Source organism: Aedes albopictus, chromosome 2, assembly GCF_035046485.1.
Source record: "Aedes albopictus strain Foshan chromosome 2, AalbF5, whole genome shotgun sequence".
Lineage (NCBI taxonomy): Eukaryota > Metazoa > Arthropoda > Insecta > Diptera > Culicidae > Aedes > Aedes albopictus.
Genome location: NC_085137.1, coordinates 99486545 through 99511481, shown reverse-complemented (window position 1 = coordinate 99511481; position 24937 = coordinate 99486545). Strand labels below are relative to the sequence as shown.

At 39.3% G+C, this 24937-nt stretch overlaps 2 protein-coding genes across 2 annotated transcripts in view; both read left to right on the top strand.

The window, feature by feature from the left end:
• LOC109398247 (protein phosphatase 1L) overlaps positions 1 to 24937 on the top strand; it is a 325961-nt gene that overhangs the window by 282890 nt on the left and 18134 nt on the right. The window lies entirely within an intron of this gene.
• Positions 2800 to 24937, top strand: part of LOC109419770 (protein phosphatase 1L) — a 40272-nt gene continuing 18134 nt past the window's right edge. Inside the window, exons 1-2 of the mRNA XM_062850127.1 lie at positions 2800 to 3202; positions 10418 to 10944. Coding sequence (XP_062706111.1) covers positions 10559 to 10944 — 386 coding nt within the window. The 5' untranslated portion in view covers positions 2800 to 3202; positions 10418 to 10558. The remainder of the gene's footprint in view (positions 3203 to 10417; positions 10945 to 24937) is intronic.

Here is a 24937-nt window from a genome sequence, read left to right as displayed (position 1 = left end):
TTTTTCAGCACCGAAAATGTAACACTTTTTTAAAATGTTAATTTGATTCGGTAAAATTTATATCACGCGGATCAAAAGTTTGCGTACCTTAGTCAAATAAATAAACTAACTTGCAAAACACAAGACACCCATAAAATCATCTTAATCTTAGTTATAGGGCCTCGTTTGCTTAGGGGGTGCATATTACCCCACCTTCCCTATACTCAGCTTGTGCTACACTCGACGAATGTAACAAATCGTGAAGCGACGAGCTCGGGAACACTTTCCAAAATGTTACTCATTCTCTTTCCCGGTTCGATACGAGAGCGCCATCATGAGAAAGGGTGCACGACAACGTTAATGAAGCAAAGCATTCGGCAGCAATATTTTTTTGCCAGAATAGTGTTATAACTCTTGATTTTATGGCAATGCAATCTGCAACATCATTAATATAATTAAAGTAAATGATACGTTACGTTTTTAAAGCGAAAATGCCATAAATAATGAGAAATAGGTATAACGTATTTTCAGCGTTGTTTCAAAATCACGATGACAGAGTATTAGAAAGTGAAAGTGATGCCCGATCCTCGCCACAGCATTTGTATATCGGAGTATCTTCTTTGTATTCCTTCGTGAGCCATGCAACTCGACGAGAGAACAAATTCATGAATGGTAATTGAGACAGAGCCTACAAAAGGGAAGAAAAACTACTGAGTGGCTCATTTATCACTTCAGAATCCAAACACTGAAGTCAACAGACGGTTTTCCTCATTTTATTTCCAGCACGTAATCGGTAGCCGCTTTTAAATTTTGGTTTTTGGCATTTTTCATTACCACAATATCGACCATGTGGCGAAAATTGAGGAGCAACTCAAACATGGGAGAAATCATTCACCTTCTCAAACGCCAGCGATGTCAAATTGAAACAGAACACCAACTTCTCAGTGCATTGGTGAGTAAGAGCACCGGGTGGCGTGCCAAGAACGAATGCAACGCGAATACTTCGCAAATTGCGCCACCGAAGCATTCATTGATTATGCTCGTAGTATTGAATTCTCCCAATGAACGCTAAATGAATGTTTCAAACCGGATGGATTCGCGCCCGACCGATTTAGAATGAAGATACTCGTTCATTATTGCTTCGACGATTCCATCAGCCTTGTACATTGTGTCATTCAGCGCTCATAACAGATTGGAAAACGGAACTCAAAAGAGTCCACTTGGCTGAGGAAAAAGTACATTCGTGATTAGATGTGGGTGAAGAGGACGCAATGAAAGAGTATTTTCTCAGCTTGAAGCTTTCTTGATACGCGAAACAAGCGTAGCGCTGATGATAGTCTGATCGTAGAAGTTTTTACAAGTGCGAAAACTTAAATAAAAGGGGAGTAGGTCGATAAAAGATCTAGTTGGTTTTATTGTACATGCAATATGAACAATTATGCAAAAATCACAGAACTCATCGGTTTTGTACGGAAGCTTTGTAAAATCCAACTTGAGTAAGATGACAGATGTCGTTGTTATTGAATGCGTAGAACTGCATTCTTAAACGCAATTTTTGTCATTTCAAAAATTTGTTTTACCCTCCCCAACCAAGCGATTTATTAATATAATATAATTAATTATAATAAAAATAAAAAATAAAAAAATAAAAAAAAAAAATAAAAAAAATTAAAAAAATAAAATATTATTATTACACGCGACAGGCGAAGGTACTTCGAAGCCGATCCTCGCATTTTCAAAAGCACAAATTACAAAAATCCAACATCGAATCGCGCTGAAAATTTGATCGATTAATTTCGTACAGTGACACACAATTGTTCAAAATTTCAGCGCAAGGCGATGTCTGGTTTTCCCAAGGTGTGCTCCTGAAAATGCGATGCATGGCTTAAATCTTTACTCACTTGAAATATCGCTGTCGCCGGCGACAGTCGCGTCGATTTGGGAGAGGCTTTATTTTGTAAACACGCTGTAAAAATATCGCTCTTTATACCCAGCTCAGAAGGTAGCTCAGAAGGTAGCTCAGCTCAGGAAAGTTAAATTTTTTTTTCGTGTTATTACCTGAGTAATGGTTTCCATAAACAAATTTTCCCATAAGATTCATTCAACAAGGAGTTGCTGTGACGGACTCAAATGATATGCTGTTTCGTTGTTTGAATCACGGGTGGTAAAAATAAATAACCAAGCGTCTCCATCAGTTTGCTCCTAAGGTATTGTAGATGCGTAGCTTTCACATAGTTTCGATTTTGAACAGGCCTCCTTCAAATACAATCAGTTACGTTGGTCAATGAATATTTGACTTGAAATTAAAACGCAGTTTGAGAAAAATTAATTATATTTTAGAACGATTTCATACATACATTTTAAACTATATTTTGTGTTTTAGACTTTTATTATTGCATATTGTTTTTTTGTTAACTATTAACTTCTAATACAAGTTATATTCGGACAACTGAATTTTGCTTGATATTGTTGGCAATATGTTTTCTATCGATTCTGATTTGAATCAAATTTCAATCGCTTAATGCGGCTCTGGTTTCCAATTGGATTTTTTCTCACTAACAGCCGTCAAAGTCATAAGGTTTCTGTAGTCTCACTGATTTCATTTGTATGCATATGCTACATTACACCAACATTGCTTTACAAAGTGGTTGAAAATAATATGCTCAAATCAGATGGCTTTGTAGCAAGCTGTTAGTGAGAATCAATGAATATTGCGATAGTATTTGTAATATCGCCTACAAAATTCTTTATGAGAGAACTCTGAGCTTATTCGAAAGAGAGTGATTATACAAACAGCCGTCAAATCCCACAACAAACGGTACCTAAACGACGGACGGAACCATCATCAGAGGAAGACGCAGCTGTCAGTGTCTCCGCCCTTCGTCACATATCGACGCTCTTCTGCCGTCAGCGAGCTCTTCGCACGACTGCAATGTAGTGTAGAAAAATCCGTACCGCGCGCGACCAGTGTATAGTGTGTGCGCTGCTGGGGCAGCAGATCGGAGGAATATCATTTTTACGGCCATCGCTGTGCCGTGTGTCGCGCAGTCGTCCGCGGGTTCGCGTGTGCGGGTGGTTTGTGGATTCAAGATTTTGTAATACCGACCGGAGCGAGCGAATCCTCTTGCGTGACACGCCGGGATTTACGCAGCGAAGCCATCTATCTAACCGGGGAGAAGCTAAACTTCCTCGACAGATTGTGTTAGCTAGCAGCAGCAGTGAGGTTTGTTTTTCCGCATTCGGGCCTTGGAGACTGGCAGCAGGTCAGATTAGAGGGCTCCACCGCTGATACTGCACCATACCCGTATGTGTGTGGGACAATAGAGTGGCCCAAAAATGGACACGTCTAGAATTTCATACCTCTCAAGTGTTTTTGTAAGGAGCTTAAAATTTTGTATGGAAACAATCGATGGAATGTATGGAAAAAGTATCGCCCTCTTGTTTTTGACTAGGTGTCGCTGTAACAAATCCGACACTATAATCGATGTCCCAAGTTAGGTTTGCCTGTTTCTTGAGAGGTGATGGAATACCAAGCTCGAATGATATGTGGGCGTAATCGGAGCCAATTACGTTATGTTTCTGGATGGATTTTTAGATGGAGTTCTTCATACAGTCTATCGTCCAGTGTAGTGCACGTCGTTGATAATTGCTGTTGTATCCCAGTGTCCCAACATTGTTAAATTAATGTTCAAAGATGTATACAAGAAACACCCACCCCCCCCCCCCTCAATTCGGGTAAAAATAATTAATGACAGCAATCCTTTTTAAAAATGCCCGAATAAAATAGTGAAACGTCAGGTAAAATAAAACACACCGTTTTGAATAGTCCAAGACTGAGAAAGTTAGATTTTCGGAACTAACAAACTATGGTTTTCAACTTAGCTTTATTTTCAGTTACTTCTCCACTGGTGTTAATCGAATATGTTCGTTAGATGATTAGTTTTCTCTGGAAACATGTTCAAAAGATCAAAGACTTTCTCATAGTTTTTTTTTCTTGTTCTTAACAAAGCATCCCAATTAAAACTAATCTTAATTTTCTAAATCGCGCGTAGATTCGTCTCAGTATCCAACCTGGGGCCACTCTAGTGGAACAAGAGATGTACACATTTTTGCGTTGTAACCACAAAGAAGCGACCAAACTGGTTCCACCCATATCCGTCGTCGTCATCTTCTGCCCATAGGGGAAATTACCAGTGATGTTGCTGTCGCCGTTGTCGGTACATATTGCTTACCGTAGACAGAGTGTGACATTTTTTTTTCTTCATCAAGTCTATTTTCGAAAATGTAGGAAAATTTGGTTCACGTATGTGAATCTTGCGCATCGCAGCGCACTGATCTTTATCGCCGGCGGTCGACGGCGATGATGCGACGGTACGCCAAGGGTTCCCAACCTGATAGACGCGGATCGATTGATTTAGCTGATTGAGAATGACAGTGTTATAAGGCGAATCAAAAATAATCGATGCCGATAAACACACGTCAACAAAGCCAATATTCAAGCAAATGTTGTTTTGATGTATCCTGATAGACCCAATAATTAGATGTTCATGAATAAAATAATTGTATGCTTCCTGAATCAGACATATATAGATTTACAGACTGAAAAGATGTAAATCTATAGATCAAATGATGTAAATTTACGTCTTTGATAACTTAATTTCAAAGAAATGACTAACTTCTCAATATTATTCTAACATGTCATTCTTGCTGGTAAGCAGATAAACAATTTGTTGAGCAATGATTCGGGTTATCTAAGAGACACTAAAGCAATCGCAGTACATAATACTTTAAATGCGGAGAATCACTTTACAAACTTGAGTACCTTCTGAACTAACAAGCATAATTTCCAATCAACTCACAGAAAATCAAGTCGTCCATATCTGTTAATCGGCGAGATCCGGCTGCGCATTACTAAGATCCATCGAGGCGCTGGTTCAACACAAGCCAACTCGAAGACGCTTCAGTGAAAAAGTCCTTTGTCGAGTAGTTGGAGAGCCATTCTGTGGATATTCCTGGGAGATGGCAGCGCAGAACATCAATTGAGTGCCATCAAGAACGCCTTCATCGCCACCGGCGAGAACAATTTAGGTGAGCTTTACGCACTTAGAGGAAGCAGATGATCACAGATTGCACATGGACATGCCAAAGCCACAAAAGAGCGAGCGAAAACACGAGACTCCAAAGCCATTACCCGTCAGCGCTATTTGGCTCTCGAGAAGGAAGTGAATCGCTCATATAGACGGGACAGAAACAGAAGAGCGTGAGCGAGCATCCAGTCGACAAACGCGAGAAAATCGAAAATACTGACGAAACCCCTCTCCTCTATGATACCTTACGTCGTCTTAGAAATACTAAGATGAACGTTACGATGATCGTGAAAGACACGTCTATGCAGCTACTAATTGACCCGGCCGACTAGCTGGAATGCTGGTTCGAGCACTTTTGAAACATTTTTCAAGTATCGGTCATACCATCAACATCTGGAGATGGTCTGCCAAGGATTCGATGCATTACTCATGTCAACACCGAAGCTTCATCATTGCAGGAGGTACAACCAGTTATCCGTAGTATAGAATCGAATAGAGCCCCGGAGTCGATCAGTCAATATGCTAAAAGCTGACCCCGTGGTATCTGAAGTTCAGATTCTCAACAAGTGCTGGATCAATTATTCTGCGACATATGGGAAACCGCAACATTTCCGGCCGAACGGATGCAAGGTTTTTTAGTAAAAGAACCCAAAAGGGGTGATCTGACTGTATGCGATAATTGGCAGGGCATCCGGATCCAGGAGGAAATTTTCACAACTCTCTGACGACAGCAAGTAGGATTTCGTTCCGGATGATCCTGTGTGGACCATTTGGTCACGCTCTGTATCATCTTAGAGCAAATCAATGAATTTCAAGGCTTCGTAAGCTGATGATAATCCAAAGTTATGCGTAGACTGACGCTGTCCAGCTGCAACATAAGAATAACTTCTACAATGAACTGACTATCGTTCAAAAGGGTGACGTCAGGATCTGCAATGGCGATATTATCGCGAAGATCGACTCCGAAAACACGGACTAAGGAACGTGCCATAGGACATCATGGCGATAAGCGAAAACGATGAGCTATTTGCAAAGTTTTGTGTTAACAAAATCCTAGTGATAGGGATCAATTGAACACGTGGATGGGTCGTGATGGGCATACGGAAAACTAAATCGACCTTAGCTGCTGTAACAACTCCCAAATCGAATTGCGGTGAGAGAACAACAGAGGATGAAGTACGCAACGAAATGAAAAGCCATAGTGGTTTGGTTGGCAGCTGCAAATCTACTGAACTTTATTATTGTATTTGCAGATCACATCAGAACTACTCTCTCAGTAGTTGGAGTGCGTTCACAGAATGGATATGACACCTGCATCAGCCGAATATGACAGATTCGTTTTGATGGCCGGATCAAACGTAGCTCTGATAACTCGTTTGATTATCTCTAAGATTCCGCTACGCATTGCTCTGATCTTTCTGTGGGATGGCGATTTAATATACGCCGACTAGAAGATCCAGCTGTAAAAAAAAACGTTCGTTGCAGAACTTGGAACTAAAGCAGCGAATAATTCGGAAGGGAACAGCGAAGAAGAGCAGAAGGCGGCAAACATCAGCGAGAAAAACCAGAGCAGCCAAATACAAGTCACCCCATCGGTATTCAGCTCAAGAAAAATATATCGGTCTCTAAGGTTATCCGTCTCCTCTACGATATTTTATTATACCTGAGTAGAGCAAAAATGAATCCGTTCGACTTTGAGGATGAGATATTAAGTGCTGTGCGAGACTTCAAAACTCCTCTATCTCAGAAAGAGATTAAAAGTTTTCAATGACTAGTTAATTGCTGATGAAAGGCGACTGTATGGTTGACCATAATAACGGCTGCGCAGTCTACGCCTTTTAAAACTGAGCTGTTTTTTATTCGCCCTACGTTTTCGACACGAGGATAGTGTCTTCTTCAGTTAGACAAAATCTATCCAGCTTTTTACGCTACGATGAGGGGTGATACGTTTTTGACGAATCTTGCCGACAGCCCTTGCAGCATCAAAGTAGCTAAAAATTTCAGTTCACTGCTCTTGGAACTGTCAAAAATTTTCACCTAGTTATGTTACCATTGCAACCATTGTTATCGTTGCCAAAAATGCAACTGGTTTGGATATTTCTATATAAAATAATAAAAAACTTTTCCTTTAGTTTTAGGTTTCTAATGAACGCCAGCATTTGCAAATCCGCTAAATATGGAATAGAACATGCAGAGAGAGATAATAAAGAGTTTACGTCGAAAAACCATATAATTTTGAAGCGGCAACGTCTTCAATCGACTTCAAACCCAACAAATACGATCCGCTCAGCAGTATAAACTTTCCTACATTTCAAAAATATTGAAGTTTTTTCTTAAAATCCTTGAATAGCTAAACTTGTCCTAGTTTTTTTGCCAATGCCTGAGACTCCCAGTCGAAAGAGTTCGGAATTAGATACATTGAGTTGTCTAATGACATTTTGGAACAGTGAAGTTGCGAGACGGATAACGTTACACATAATGATGAATGATGCACACGATGAATTTTGAAAATTTATTTTAAATGCGTCATATGGAGGGAAGCTATGATAAAGAATGATCATTTTTAGTTGCCGTTTATTTTTTGAATGTGGTTAATTCTATCACACAACCTAAAATCTATCTTCCGCCCATTGCACCTACAAAACTCGTTCCAGGAGTCTACTACAAAATGCTTAGATCTTGTATTGAATGCGAATTCGCGCAGAATAATATTTAACGAGGACGACACAATGAATTGATAATAATCGGCCAAGGAGTTGGCTAGGTTGGCACTAGCACAGAGTGAGTTGTTATTTATGTGCAGGGAAATTTTCATCGCGGAGCGGGTTGGGTTTGTAGTGGATGAATGTAGTTGCAGCCATTAAAACCAAATCAATTGGTGATTCGCCGTCAGCTAGTGATTTCCTTCCTCAGCGAATCCTCAGCATGTTCTATTTGCTGCAGTTTTACAAATGGTGGCGGCCGTCACAAACCTAAAATTATAGAAAAAGTTTTAATTTAATTCATATACAAAAACTTGAAAATACAAAGTGAAAATGTTTGACATTTTGCTTTAGTTGAACTGAAATTCTCGGCTGCTCTGATGAGGTCTGATGCTGCAAGGGCTGTCGGCAAGAATTGTCAAAATTGAATCACCCCTCATCATAGCGTAAAAAGCTGGATAATATCACTATTTCTATGCCGAAACGTCGAGTCGATAAAAAACATCTCGCCTAAGACTAAGAGTAGAGGGATTTGTTAACTTTTCCAAGCGTTTCATTTGAAACCGTGCTGACATACTCTTACATTTGCTAAATTTGGTGCAGTCGGATACGTTCCATTGGAGGTCCGAGGTGGTAAACGAGGTTATGTTCCTCAAGAAGATGGCTTAACAGGCCATCATCAAGCTGATATAATTTAGTCAGGAAGACTACACCGAGTTTTACGACGTCGGCGCATGGGCTTTGGACCTAGGGATCTTCTAGCCATGTTCAAAAATTCGATTGACTTGTTTGAAATTGACTGAGTTATAGCGGCAAGTGGCCAAAATAGGTGCTCCTGCCCAAATGATCCCGGACCCTTAATATGGGAAGGAAAGCGGGGCCAAACTTCAGAGCATATACAGCCACAGCTGTAAGGGCATGGTGTTCAGCATGATCATGCTGAGGGGTTCAATTCCTGAGGTAATAACTGTGTGCTCATATAACACTAAGCTGAGAAGCAGGCTTTGTCCCAGTTCACTACAGTGGGGACATTATGCCAAGAAGAAGAAGAAGAAGAAGAAGAAGAAGAAGAAGAAGAAGAAGAAGAAGAAGAAGAAGAAATAAGACCGTTCTCTATCACGTCGTGGACCTGGGATCCGCTCCCAACAAACTCACAAAACGTAAGTTCTTACTTCGGAAGGGAAGTAAAGCGTGGGTCCCGAGATGAACTAGCCTAAGGCTAAAAAGCTTGTTAATACGGATAAAAAAGATCGTTCTGTTTCGTGGTTTATAAACATCTGATATATTTCTCGTATAACAATTGTTGAGAAGCTTAGATGTCTCGTGTCTTTTCTAGAGCTCTGAGTATCCTCTTAAGGGTACCGTCTATTTATGGAATATGGAGTCACAACATCTAGGTTTTTTGCTGGTTGGCGTCATAAAGTATTTTTCTCACATCTTTGGGAATCAGTCCTCAATCAGAGCTTAAAATCCATGGAATAAGTCGATCAAAAGTTCGTGATACGGATTCTGTTTAGTCTAGTCAGACGATGAGAAACGTGGCGCAAAACTGTCAGATAGAGTGTTAGGAGACAGTGCTGCATGTAATGACGGTTTCGAAGAAAAACAAGTTTGATCCATTATTTTCTAAAGAAATATGTAGCGTGCTTGTAAAAAAGTATCAAATGAAGTTTTTGTTGCGCTACATATATACGAATGTGATAGCAGAGAAGATCTGGAAAATAAGATGAGTCAATCCTCAGCGGCACGGGTGTAAATCAAAGGGGTACCGCACCGCTGTCCGATCACTTTTGCACATTTTGAACACCTTGCCACACCCAAATCTGTGAACGAAAACATTTTGTACGTCGTGTACGTCAAATTCAGCATATTGATAGTTCCGTGTCAAAAATTGAGCTAAATTCATCAACACAAACATAGATACAGCATCTCAAACTTGGCCAATTTGTATGAAAAATAGCGTTTATGCAATTCAGTATCATAATTAACATTTTATATAACTCATTTTGATATCATAATGGCCAATTTTTCCGAACTGGCTCATTATGCAACTGAAATGAGTTGCATAATGAAAAATAGTTGTATAATGTTCATAATGCAACTCATTTAAGTTATGAACATTATGCAACTCAAATGGGTTGCACTATGAAAAAAATCATTGCATAAAATTTTGTATGGAATTTGTTGCAAAACTCGATTTTTTCAGCACTCTTCGTATTTATCCAACTCGGCAAGCCTCGTTGGATAAATGTACGACTCGTGCTGAAAAATTCAACTTTTTGCAACTCGTTACATAAATAACTATTGTCCGATCAATTATGCAGCACAGTGTATGCTTCCTCGTAATTTCTTTACTATGAAATATTAGCTTGCGTCAGACCGCAAATTCAAAACGTGTGGAAACCACTGCCGCACGACGTGCTCTGTTGCGTCTGCAGAACTTTTTTCTTTCACTGAAGATGCACATTTTACGCTGTGCGACTTCAGTTAGGACACTTGAATCAATAGTACCCGAGTTTAACCCAAAGTGCTGCGAAATATACCCCCAACCTGCTGACCTAGTTCAAGGCCCTCTTAAACAGCTGCGTCTGTTAAGTTACATCTTCCAAGACGCGGAATAAACAAAGCATTTTCCTTGTCCACTTTTAGTTCTTCGGTGTAGCCTTTCCCTAGAACCCCTACCCCTGCTAGCCGCGCCAGCCACAGTTGCCTACAGTACGTAGCAGTGAATGAGAACAGGGGCGGCAACGCAACGGTGGTGGTCACTATCGTCGCCGGCGGCACCGGGGAATGGAAGACGAGCTGGAAGATAAGATCCTCTATCAAACGTTCTTCAAATCGCACATGAAGCTCCTGTCCAAGTTCGCAGTCGGCGTATCGCCGCTCAACAGTTCGGTCGGTTACGTGTGGAAAGTGATGCGCGTCTATCTGCTCAAGCCGGAGGTTCTGATTGCCGGGTTGTTGATTTTCGTCTTTGTGCTCTATCTTCAAGCGAGCGAAGTATGGAGCAGAGGATTCATCGGGAAAATCAGCAGCAGCTTCGGCCTCAGCAAGGGGACCCGCACGGGCAAGTTGGCCCTGCTGACGTCCGCGGCCGAGAAGCACAGCTGGGAGGACAAACGCGGGACCACCGCGGTGTACGCCGTGCAGGGACGCCGGCCACGCATGGAAGATCGGTAAGTACGGAATCGATGTGTTTTAGTTTTAATATCGCAGAGCAAATATGTTCTACTTGGTTTGTTTGGGTACGACTGACGTTCGCCACTATCTAATTATTTGAAAACTAAAACAGTGAGAAACGCATGTAATTTTCCAATGCTGACTGTTTTTAAACCAGGATTAAAGAAGATCAAAGACGTGATACAGTAAAACTGACGACCTAAATTTAGAGAACTGGTTCCACCTACCGCTTTCTTTGATTTCACATTAATCATCACGCAAGCTTAAGGTAATACCTGCAATTGAAAGTGGTAAATATGTAATATAGATAACGTTAGAGCTCTTTACCAGTTATTCAATGACTGGCGTAATGCAAGGTTCCTGTTCTTGTTTGTCATGCAATAAATTGTTATTAGGAGGTGGAAAAAGGAACGCAGTAGTCAAACTTATGCATTCTTCTTTGTGGCAAGATTTTCAAACTAGGACTCCATACTAAAGGGTTCTAAATCTAAGAGTACTTCCATAGTTATAACTTTGCTCCTTCACCATTTCACCGTTACCTTCGCAAATACCAAATACCCTCGCATCGTATGTGTCTCAAAATTTGTGGATTTTAAGCAATAATGATTTGAGTTTTTTTTTTATTTTCTTTGATTTGTTGAATAGCAAAATATCTCAAATTAGGTATGAATACATACATCAAAAAGTTATGAAATTCAAATAACTCAACGTACATATGTACAGATGGGTAAATTATTGGTTAAATTGGGAAAAAATCCACAGCTCAGGTGAGATTTGAACTTACGACCCTTATTCGCTAGACAAGTGCTTTACCAACTAAGCTACCGAGCCAATTAATGACCCGGCAACTTAGTTGTCACCACAGCTCACCTGAGCTGTGGATTTTTTCCCAATTTAACCAATAATTTACCCATCTGTACATATGTACGTTGAGTTATTTGAATTTCATAATTTGACCACACGGATTGGTATTACCGAAAATTTGCACTTCAAGTGAGTCGTTTTCGAGCATCTACCTCTACGTAGTTACCCGTCGTATCAAATAGAATGCGAACGACGCGTTTGATCGCCTTCCAGGTAGCATTGTTCTTCCTCTACAAGTGGTTGAGGAAGCGTTGCCTGTACGATAGGCAAACAGTTTCAAACAATAAACAAATCGCTTTCGCTCTTCGTACATATGTACAACAGAGATGGTTATATTTGCGGTTTAGGGGAAGATGATATAGATCGATGAGATTAGAATTGAACCTTATGACAACTAAGTTGCCGGGTCATTAATTGGCTCGGTAGCTTAGTTGGTAAAGCACTTGTCTAGCGAATAAGGGTCGTGAGTTCAAATCTCACCTGAGCTGTGGATTTTTTCCCAATTTAACCAATAATTTACCCATCTGTACATATGTACGTTGAGTTATTTGAATTTCATAATTTGACCACACGGATTGGTATTACCGAAAATTTGCACTTCAAGTGAATCAAAAAGTTGTTGCCCAAATTAGAGTGGTTTCAGAACTGGTACAGGAATGGTTTTGCATGTGTGATAGAATCACAAATGTAAAACCGTTCCTAAGACATTTTTGCATTAGTTCTTCTTACACGTAGTCATGAAACTTCTTTAGCATTTGTTCTGGGTTCACATCCTTCAGTGGTTACTGCTCGAAGATCATAATAATGAAAACTTGTGTGCCCTACTATTTTGGTTATCGATCTGATATAGGGCGTGGCGCATGGAGGATCGGTGTGAGTGCGGAATCAATTTGATTTTGTTCTATTTATGTCGGCAAATATTTTCGATGTCATTTGTATGGAAAAGATTACCGTCTGCCTGTTTCTATGTAAAAACTGAATTATGAAAGATGCACCCAAAATTTTCCTCTGTTGGTTGGTGTCTTCAACAAACATGGCTCTCGTTGATGTTAGTGCACCGGTTAAACTGGCGTCTTGAATTAAGAACTGGTTTAACCTACCACTGTCTTTGATTTTTTTCGTTTATTAATCCCATGTATTTCTTCAATAATTTCACTAGGGATTCCTCTAGAGACTCTTCTTCAAGCTTTCTCCAATATACATTCCATCTGAAGTTTCTTGTTGGATTTTTGTAAGCTTCCCTTTAAGATTTTTTTTTCGAAAATTTATCCAGCAATTCATTTAATGAATCCATCAGGATTTTATCCACTGATTGCTTCAGAAATTCATCCAAAAAATACTGCAGAAATGCATATATGAATTATTCTCTGGATTGCTTCAGAAATTTCTCCTGGGAATTCTTCAGAAATTTATTGTGGGATCTTTTCAGGAATTTCTCCTGGGATTGTTTTAGGGATTCCATCTGGGGCTTCTTTCTGAATCTCTCCAGAAATTTATGCAGAAATTCTTTCCGAAAATCTTCCTGAGATGATTTTAAGAATTCTTTCAGGAATTCCTTCCGAAATTTCTTCAGGGATTTCACCGAGGAATTTTTCAGGAATTCTTCCAAAGAATATTTTAGCATTATTTCCCAAGATTTCATCAGGAAATCCTTCAAGCATACTCTCCGAATATTCTGCAGGGATTCCTTCAGGAACACATCACGGAATTCCTTCAGGATCTTCTCCAAAGATTTTTTACAGGAATTCATCCAGGGTTTCTAACAGTAATTTCTCTAAGGATTCCTCCATGATTTCCTTCAGGGGATCCTTCAAGAATTCCTAAAGTGATAACTAAAGAAACTCTTTGTGGCATTCCTTCAGGTTTTTCTCCAGGGATGCCCTCCAGGGAATTCCTTTAGCAATTTTTCCAGAGATTCCCACATAAACTCCTCCCAAGATTTTATCAGGAATTTCGGCCGAGATTTCTTCAGGCATACCTTCCGGGATTTTATCAGGAGTTCCTCCCGGGTTCCCATCAGGAAGTGTCCGTGGGATTTTTTAAGAATTCCGTCCGAAATTCCATCACGAATTCCTATCTGGAGTTCTTCAGGAATTGCGCCCGAGATTCTTTTTGGAATTCCTCCCTGTATTTTATCAGAATTACTTTCCTGAATTCGTTCAGCATTGTTTCTTGGTATTTTTTTTTTTCAAAATTTCACTCGACTTTCCTTCAGTAATTCCATTACGAATCACCTATTGGATTTTTTTTTCAGGAATTTCTTCTGAGATTCTTCCAGGAATTACCTCTGAGATGTGATCAGGAATTTCTCCCATGAATTCGTCAGTAATTCCTTTCGGGATTCCCTCACGAATTCCTGTTTGGATTCCTTCAAGCATTTCTCTCAGGATTCTTTCAGGAATTTCTCCCGGAATTCCTCCAGGAATTCCTTCGGGATTGTTTCGGGAGTTTTATTTCCGAGATTTTCTCCTGAAATTCTTCTAGGGGTTCCTTCAACATTTTTTTCCAAGGATTCCTCCAGGTTTCTCTGAATTACGTAAGGAAATCCTACGTAAGGGATTCCTTCCAGAATGGGTCTTGAGAAATCTTCTGAATTTTTTTTTTCCAATGATTTCTTATTGAATTTCTCCAAGAACTCGCTTAACAAATTTCCAAGGATTTCTTAAGCAATTTCTCCAGCATTTTTTCCAGGGATTTCCAAATCCCAGGGATATTTAGATATTTCTCCTTCGATTTTTGTGGATTTCACTCAGAGAAGACCCTTTCAAAATATCTCCAGGGATTCCTCCGGGAATTCTTCTAAAGATTCCTTCTTGATTCTAACTAAATACATCGAGCGATTCTTCCAGGAATTTCTTGAGATTTCGTCAGGAAATTGCTCAGGGGCTCTTTCCAGGAATATCTGCTTATGAATTCAAACATTTTTCCAAGGAATTCCTGGGTAAATCTTTTTGGGATTTCTCCAGGATTGCCTCTAAGAAACTCTCGAAGAATATCTCCAGGAATTCCTCCTTCAAAGTTTCTGCAGTGATGGTTGAATGTCTCTTTCTCAAGAGATTTTTCCAGCAATTTTTGAAATTTTTCCTTGCGAATACTCCAGAAACTTATCTAATGATTTTTTTTTCTAAAATTTCTCGAATTTACTACAATTTTTGACGGTTTGCGTGAAGTTTGAGACACTGAATCCAACCCATTGCTAGAATAACTTGACGTTGACCTGTGTGCTACTAAAAAACCTGCGTTGCCGTACACAATATTATTTCAATAGTTGAACTACCATCGCAATTCAACTGTATGGTCTTTGTTGATGATTTTGTTATAATTTATCTGCTAACCAATCCAGATTTTTCTTGGAAAAAATACGATTTATTCGTAGAAATTACAAATCTCTATCATGACAAACTGTTTCTCACACTACCGCCTCCAATATCAAAGCCCTGCATATTCGATGACTCACCAACTGTTCTAATAATTCATTACAGGTTTTCTGATCGTATTATTGAGGTGTAACTGAGGTTAATAGGTTAATACATAATATTTTTATTCCAAAAAGATTTTTTTTCGAAGTGATAGGTGTTTTTAAGAGAAATTGCCTGCTTTCAGGGTTTTATAGGCAATTACCGAAACTTTATTTCATTATTTTCAACTTAAGGGCAAACTATATTACGAAAAAATAAATGAAGCACTACAAATGTATATTGAAACAGAACATATTGTAGTGGAACACTACAAATGCGTAATAAATTAGGACCTCACAAATGGGCAAACACAACATAAAACATATAATTTGCCCTGTTACCCTAGTGGATAACAATTTCCGATGTCAGGATGACGAGGTTTCATTAATGTTGTTGGTCTCTATTAGGGAAGTCTTCTAGTTAATTTCAGAGCCCGAAATGTAGGCCTTCGATAAGAGACAGATGATATCTCAAAATGCTCTATTACTCCAGAGCACTATAGATGTGCATTTCTCTTAGGGAAATATTAACAGGTTAAAATAGAACACGTAACACAAAAATAAAACTTGTAACAACTAGTTAGAATCCCGAAAAGGCCTACTTGAACACTTACTCACGATTTTGAGCACAAATCTCTTCGTAAATAAAGCAAACGCATCTGATCTTCTTATTTTAAGCATATTACAAGTGAGAAAGGACGAAATAAAAAATGCACATCTGAAGCTTGATTCTGGAGATTTGTGCACCTGAAGTTCTTATGCACTGGTGAAGCGGGATTTCAAGACGTTTGTCCTTAATACACAATTTTTGAAATCTAATTCGGAATCAGTAGTAAACAGTTTAGCGTGCCAATATTGGAACACATTTTCCAAGTTTCGTGTCCGAGAGGTTTGAGAGCCGCTCATATTTCATATGTTGAAGTACACTCATTGCTTAAGCTTCCAATTTTGGGCCACGGCTCAGTGTGCATGTCAAGTTTGATAAAAATAACGTATTTCGAGCTTTCGAACGATAGCATTGCAAAATGTTTTAGTAGTAACTCCTCCATGGCCTACCAGAACCAGCTACGGAGTACTCGAATACCTGGTCTGTACATCTGGTGGTCTATGGCTTGATGCTGGTGTGAAACCATATCAAAATTTATTTTAATTAAGCCATTGGATTATATTTACATAGGTGTGAATTCGGAATATGCTCTACCTATTATGGGGATATAACAAAAAATACGTATATCCGGTTTGTTCAGGAATAATTTCCAAATGTCCCTGTATTCAGGTATAGGTCATCAACAGTGATTTTAGAAACCCATATCTTTCGTCTAAGGGTCTTTCTTAGTACGATTTTTTTTTTCTTATCGAAAGTTAGGAAAATACAGCATTGGGTGACTTTGGGAATTATCGGCAAGTTTATTCTCTTTGTCATTGTGGTTTAGGTAGGCCAATTTGCCTGAAGCTTCATATAATTCAATTTGTTGAGGAAGGATTTGAGGCCAACTCTGATACATAAGTTACCCTACTTCAGAGCTGTATCTTGCTCCATTACGAAATAAAAGCATGATTAGTGTGTCTAATTGATCAAAAAGACCCCAATGCACTAGGAATTTTAATTTTGACCAAATCACCATAAGAATCCAAATGACGTTGTATTCACAGAGGGCAAACATCTAAGTTAGAACAAATTTCCTTTAAATTCTGAGGATTCAATTCAAAATATGTTGAAAACACTACCGCTGTCAAGAGAGCGTGTTGCGTTAGGCAATCGTAGATAGAAATATTTCAAATTTACCATCTAGCTGCATCAGCATAATACTTCCCAACAATCATTATTGCCATTGCATAGATAAATTAGACTCTTCTCCATCTTTTATATTCAAGGTAAAAGTCAATACCTTGTAAAAATGCCAATTTATCTTCATCATGAATGTCTTACTTACCTTACCGGTCAGGCTAAGGCCGGGGTGGCCTCTGCTGTACATAGTAACCGCCTCCATTCCACTCGGTCCATGGCTGTTTGTCTCCAGTTCCGCACTCTGCGTAGGGTCCACAGATCGTCCTCCACTTGGTCGACCCACCTAGCTCGCTGCGCTCCACGTCTTGTACGGGTCGGATGACTCTCGAGAACCATTTTAGTCGGGTTGTTATCCGACATCCTGATGACGTGACCCACCCACCGTAGCCTCCCGATTTTCGTGGTATGGACGATGGCTGGTTCTCTTAGCAGCTGATGCAGCTCGTGGTTCATTCGCCTTCTCCAAGTCCCGTCTTCCATCTGCACTCCGCCGTAGATGGTACGCAACACCTTCCGTTCGAAAACTCCAAGGGCGCGTTGGTCCTCTGCACGTAGGGTCCATGTTTCGTGCCCATAGAGGACGACCGGTCTAATCAACGTTTTGTAGATGGTTAACTTCGTGTTACGGCGAACTTTATTCGATCGTAGAGTTCTGCGGAGTCCAAAGTAGGCACGATTTCCTGCCACAATGCGCCTGTGAATTTCTCTGCTGGTGTCGTTGTCGTCGGTCACCAGTGAGCCCAAGTACACGAATTCTTCAACCGCCTCGATTTCATCACCGTCGATGTGAATTCGGGGTGGCGGGCGCGGTGATTCCTCCCTGGAGCCCTTTGCCATCATGTACTTTGTCTTCGACACATTAATGACTAATCCGATTCGCCTGGCTTCACTCTTTAGTCGGATGTACGTTTCCGCCATCGTCTCAAATTTACGAGCAATAATATCAATATCATCGGCGAAGCCAAGCAGCTGAACGGACTTCGTGAAAATCGTCCCACTCGTGTTTATCCCCGCTCTTCTTATTACACCCTCCAAAGCAATGTTGAATAGCAAGCACGAAAGACCATCACCTTGCCGTAACCCTCTGCGAGATTCGAAGGGACTCGAGAGTGTCCCTGATACTCGAACTACGCACATCACTCGATCCATCGTCGCCTTGATCAACCGTATCAGTTTATCCGGGAATCCGTATTCGTGCATAATCTGCCATAGCTGTTCTCGATTGATTGTATCATACGCCGATTTGAAATCGATGAACAAGTGATGTGTGGGCACGTTGTATTCGCGGCATTTCTGCAACACCTGGCGGATGGCGAACATCTGGTCCGTTGTAGCGCGTTCACCCATAAATCCAGCCTGATATTGCCCCACGAACTCTCTTGCAATCGGTGATAGACGGCGTCATAAAATTTGAGAGAGTATCTTGTAGGCAGCGCTCAGTAGTGTGATCGCGCGGTAGTTCCCGCAATCCAACTTGTCGCCCTTTTTGTAGATGGGACACACGATACCTTCCATCCATTCCTCCGGTAATACTTCCTCCTCCCAAATCTTGGTAATGACCCATGAATGTCAGTTGGCATTTTTTGGAGATGGTCGATGACATTTACCTTAAATATTTACAGTGAGAGTGATTTTTGCGTGACTTTCTTGTAGAACTAGTCTAGTTGCACAAGTTTTTCATATTCTTTTTTACACCAACAAAGCTAGGCATGAAAATGTTTGACACTGCTCAGGTAATTTTGACAGACTACACACATGCACGAAAAAGATGGATCGTATATACTACTTTGTCGATCTTGTTGTCGTCCTTTTCATGCTCATATTACATCTGTCAAAATGACCTGGGAATTGTCAGTCATTTTGAGGTTAGGTTCGGTGGTGTAATAAAGAATACCACTAGCTGGCCCCACAATACTTTGTCCTGCCTACTGCGTTTTTGACGTTTTAAGTCCCTAGCCAAATCCACGTCCCGCAGTGGGACCATTCTAAAAAAAGACGACCAAAACCTCTAAGAGCCACAGCCATTAAATGACATTTTAGCATATTGGTGTCTTTGGAAGATATGATCATAAAAATCTTCTCTGTTTTTATGCATATTCACTGTATGGTAAAACTGTAGGGTGAATCCGAGCAAAAAATATTTACCCAAATTAATTTATTAGAGGGTAGATGTCTTTAGCAAAGTTGTACAGTTGACTCTCTACATCTCGATATTGAAGGGATCATCGAGATAGGGAGAGATCGAATTCAAGATCCAATTTATAATGCACACTAGATTGAAAACCCGTCCGTAACTAGGAAAAACCGTCAACAAACAGATGCCACTTTACCTTCCCAGAATGTTTTGCACCTAAGAAACGAGATCTAGTAACCTGTAAAAACGGGCATATCGACATATGGAGAGAAAATCCAGAACAAAAACCAACGAGATCGCATCGAGATAAAGAGATATCGAGATAAAGAGATATCGACATGTAGAAAGGTAAAATGTATGCAGATTGAAGGGACCGACCAAACCATCGAGATAGGGAGAGATATCGAGATGTAGAACATCGACATGTCGACTGTAGAACATGTAATTTCAAGTAACTTTGCTGAAGACACTATATAACTTGGAGTTCATTTTTTTGGAAGAAAATATGAAAGTTTTAAAAAAACAACAGTTTTTTGTCCCACTGTGCCGTTTCAAAATTCCGAAAAATCGATTTTCAAAAACTCTCAATTTTTTCATGTTTTATGACTCATAAACCTTCATTGAGTGAAAACTAACACAACAAAACTAAGACGACCCAAATCGGACATACCGTTTGTAAGTTATGCGCGTTCCCACGTATACTACTGCATTTTTATGTATATAGATAGATATAGATATTTTCAGGTTCATCTTCTGAAACGAGCTGATTGAATCTAGATATGACGAAATTACATTTTCACCACTGTTTGTTTATCTCTGTACATTTTTTTCTATATCACTTAGTTATGAAGCAGGTTCCGTCTCAATTGAAAAGTAATTCCATGGTAACAATCGAAAATTTATTGGTGGATTTTGCCGATTCATTACATTAAAGACATATTCAAACAAACGCTGACTCGTGACGACACAACCCTTCGCAAATGACACTTTCAGGGTTTCCTGTGCGAGTATCTATAGTTAAGTGCCACTCTCGACGAGAAAAAAGTGCAGATCAATAGTTTGTATGACGGTCATAGCCAAGGGTTTTGTTTATATAATTCTTCCGCCTTCATTATTATCATTGTTTCGCGGCTGCGGTTCCCCCTTGGGTGTCCCTTTTGTCCACTTCAAGAATGAAGCACTATTTATAGCCCAGTGGGTGGTAAATATATGAGTAGACTATGGTAACGGGACCGACAATTATTTATGGTTCCCACGCGTTTCTTGTTACAATACTTCGAGTTGACGCTTTTAGTCTACCGACTTTTAAATGACGTTAGACATACTTTACTTTGTTTCTACATTGCACCAGAACTTTCACAAAGCCTTTACAAACCTTCAATAGTTAGCCCTTCAATTGGAAACTGATATGATCCAAGATTCTGAAGATCAATAAAACGACTGCACTTCACTTAGCACATAATCATATAGAAACGCGTTACCATTTTGAGAAGTTGTTGAACTCCTACTTCTAAGCCTTACTAATAATATCACTGTTGATGATGATGAACCTGGGCGTGTTAGTAGAATACCTGAAAGTAGAAGAAAATCGGTTATCTTCTACTTAATATAACGAATATATTATTTGATAAAAATTTAGGTGAAAAAATGAATGAACCATATAGAAGATTGAATTATTGTTTAGTTGGTATCAGAAACTGATAAGAAAACATAACAGTAATGGCCTATCATTTGACTTCAAAACAGGGAATCTGCAAAACCCAGAAGAAAAAAACAAATTTTCATTTACAGGTATGTTCCGTTTTTGTCACTATCCGTTATTATCACTATCCGTTTTTGTCACTATCCGATTTCGTCAACATTTCATTCCGTTTTTGTCAACACTAAAGTTTTTGTCAAATTTGTTGCCTTAAACACGAGTCATTTATAGTTTAACATCAATCTAGACGCAGTGCATTCATGAGTGAATTTGAAGCAACCACCAATGATGACATAGAAGACGTATACGCTACAATAGCTTTGAACACCAAATTGAGCTGTAGATAATGTTAATTCATGCTTTCTCTCACGCATAATTTTACTTCTTATGTGAACATGAGAAAAATTAAACCAATAGTCCGATAGAAAAATTACTCTAGCTCTACGTACCAACTGGAACTTGGCCTGCCTCTTCAAATGTTCTTCGAGAACTTAAATAGTTCGGGGTTTTACCCGTCATTGCCTGAATTTTTACACTTAAATCTTTTTTACAAGACTTTTTTTTAAGTGCAATAAATTCCACGCGGTTTTTTAAATGATTTTCTTGAAAATACGCGATGTGTTGCATTCTTCTCTTCTGGTCGCTATTTCTTTTCGACGGGGCTCAAATTTCAACCAGAAATCTCTCCTGTCATTCTTGATACCCTGTCCAAATTTTCCCGTCTGCAACTGCTATATTCACTAGGTAAATTGGAGATTCCCATAGATTTTTATCCGGGATTTCATCTTTCGATTGCTCTAAAAATACAATCTTGGTTTCTTTCAGTTATTTCTACTAGCGATTCTATCTTGTATTCCTCCAGATTATTTAATGGATTTTTTCTGAGATATCGTTAGGAAATAATTCAGAAGTTTATTTATGTGAATTAGGAGTTAAGTTTGTGGCTTCGTGGTCGTGCGGATAAGGTCACCAAGCCTTTAGTCGCATCGTACTGCTAAGGAGCGCGGGTTCGATTCCCGCCGCAGCTGTCAGGAAAAGTTTTCGGCTGTGCCACTGGGCGTTGCATGCTAGTCCGTTGTCTAGTGTCGTGCTTCCTTCAAAGAGCAAATAGCTCACTGGAAGCATTAAAAAAACGTGTCCGTGTCTCTTTAGAAAGTCTTCCACAAATAAGTTTCTCTAGAGGAGTCTAGGAACTTGACAAACGATCTGGGGATTTCTCCAGCAACTACTGAAGGGTTCCCAAAAGAATCTAAGGATTCCCAAAAAATCCTAAATAAATCCCATCAATTCTGAACTTATACTGGATTTCTAGAAGGAATTTCTCAAGGTTTCCCACTAGGAAATTCTGGAGGATTCTCAGGAATAACACCCCGGAGATTTCTACACAGAACATCAGGAGGACTCCCTGAAAAAAATTCTGGAGGGTTTGAAGAAAGAATTCCTGGAAGATTACTAGACTAAACTTCTGGGATATTACCAGGAAACGCAGTAATAAGTCGTGGAGAATTATTATTATATTATCTGACAATCTCGCCCAAGGCTGGTTCATCTACTAATCATGGGGAAATATCAAAGATGAAAGATAGAATCTCTTGGAAGTATTCATAATGATAGTTCCAGTAGGTGTAGGTGTTTCTACTGCGCATAAATACCAAAACAAAGTCCTGTAGGAATCCTTAAAAGAATTTTTTTGATGAAGGACATTCCAGGGAAAAATATCGTAAGCAACTCTTTAAAGAATCCATGAAAGAACTTCTGATGAAATTCTAGAAAAAATGTTGAAGGAATCCCCGAAATAGATTTTGGAGGAACCCCAGAATGAACCCCTGGAGAAATATCAGAAAAATGTTCTGGAGGGATTTCAAAAAGTAATCTTGGAAGAATTCCCGCAGGAAATTCTGAAGAAACGGATATACTCCTATATTTCACAAGTAAAATCCTGGTGAATCTCCAAAGCAACTCGAGTTGGATTAATTTCCACAGGATGCCTAGGTTAAATCCCAAAATGATTTTCTTAGCACACCTTGTGCATTAGGGCCATTCTACAGTATGCGGCAGGAAAAAATGCGAAAGTGTTTTTCAACTTCAAACCTTATTTTCGTCCATTTGACATTAACCAATCTATGTTTCAACGTTCCATGATCTATAATAGGCTAGTTTTCTGAAAAGTTAATTAAAAAATTTCCCATTTTGGTCACTAACCTTTACAGGGCGGCGCCTGAAGATGAAGACAAACAGAATTTTAAAACCGCAGAAAATCGCACAGGTGGCTAAATTTCGCATCTGATAAAACAAAATTTTTGATTTTCTCTACAATATCATCAAATATATGTACTTATTTCATCTGCTATGTGAAACTACATGGCTCTGGATCAGTGTGGTCTGGTTGTTCATCGAATTTGAGCTAATTTTGTTACTGTTATAGTCATTTTGTTTAATGACCATTGGGCGCGCAGTTTATTGATATCCGTTTATTAGGCCTACATTATCACATGTTAAACATCAAATGTGTTCATTTTTATTTTTCAGTGCTAGAATATAGACATTGACTGATACACTGTCATGAAAAAATAGTCATATATATCCCATATTTAGCGTGTAATAGTGCCTTGAACTTTTCGCATTTTTTCCTGCCGCACCCTGTAGGCCCAAACTGTGCACTGCCTCAGCGAGCTGTTGCCATCATAATGCATAAGGAAGGTTAATAAATTCCATTTCCTGGTGGAATATTTGAAGGGATCCCCAAAGAAACTCCAGGAGAAATTAAAAAAAAAAGACATCTAGGTTGATCCGACAAGGAATTTCTGAAGAAATCATAAGGGACAAAACTTCTTTTACCTAAAATTTTTTATCGAATTCCAAAAGATAAACAAGCGGCATGGTACAAAGTAACCTAGAAGAAATCTGGAGGAACTTCTTGAGGAATCCAATATTCTGGAAAAGTTACAAGTGCTTGCTTAGAAAAATTCCTGGAGATTTCCTAAAAGTATTGTAGACGAAACTTTTATAGGAATCTGATGATACTCGTGGAGAAATGCATTCTGAAAGGAAGTAAACATATCCTTTTTTGTAAGGATATCGAAATTATGTTCCTGGAGATTAATGATTCCTGGAAGTATGTCATATTTTAAAACGTCGATCCGGGTACTGGAACTGTTAATGTGTCATTCTTGCGTTCAACGAAAAAAAATTTCACAAAATGTGGTCACAAATGTGATGAAAACCTCTTGTCGGCGTCACAGTCAGAAAACTGTAATTTGAACTGGTTGCAGATGTGCTAAAATTGATGTCTTTAATAACTAAATTTCATCGTAAACAGCATTTTTTTTACTTTTGGAATGTGTTCTACAGAAAAACTTCCAATTCATATTAAAATGTTACAAAATATTTTGTCAAAGAAAATTATTCCGTTTTTATCACTATTCCGTTTTTGTCAACTGAAAATCGCGGAGCGTGTTGATAAAAACGGAACATACCTGTATAATTATCTGATTATACAAAGATTATGATAATTGTAAATGCATCACCGCGGAGCACCGTTTATGGTACTCGATCCAATTGATAAAGGTTAAAAATAATTCATCACTCCCGAAAGCTTGCTTGAGATTCTGATTTCCCACCAATAGCGTAGCGAGCCACTTGGGCAGTGGCCGGTATTTTGGGCGCTTTTTGCAACAACTCAGTCAATTCCAAACCAATTGACTTGAAATTTTGTACACAGCTAGATACTATACGTATCCCACCGCGTTCCAAAAATGGTTTCAATTTGTTCAAAATTGGCGGAGTTATAGCAGAAAAGCGCCCAAAATAGGAGCCCTGCCGAGATGGTTCCACTTCCCTATCGGTCGAACTGCTCGGTTCATTGGCTGCGGTTGAATGCAACTTTGTTGCCTTATCATCGGTGCATCGAACCCTATCTATACCTACATGTTTCACGCCAACCGATGCTAAACTCCACGTCTTCTTCAGGAGAGATTGGTATAAAATGCACAAGAAAATCAGCAGCAGGTATTACGGCCCTTGCAAAATTTTGTGATTTACATACA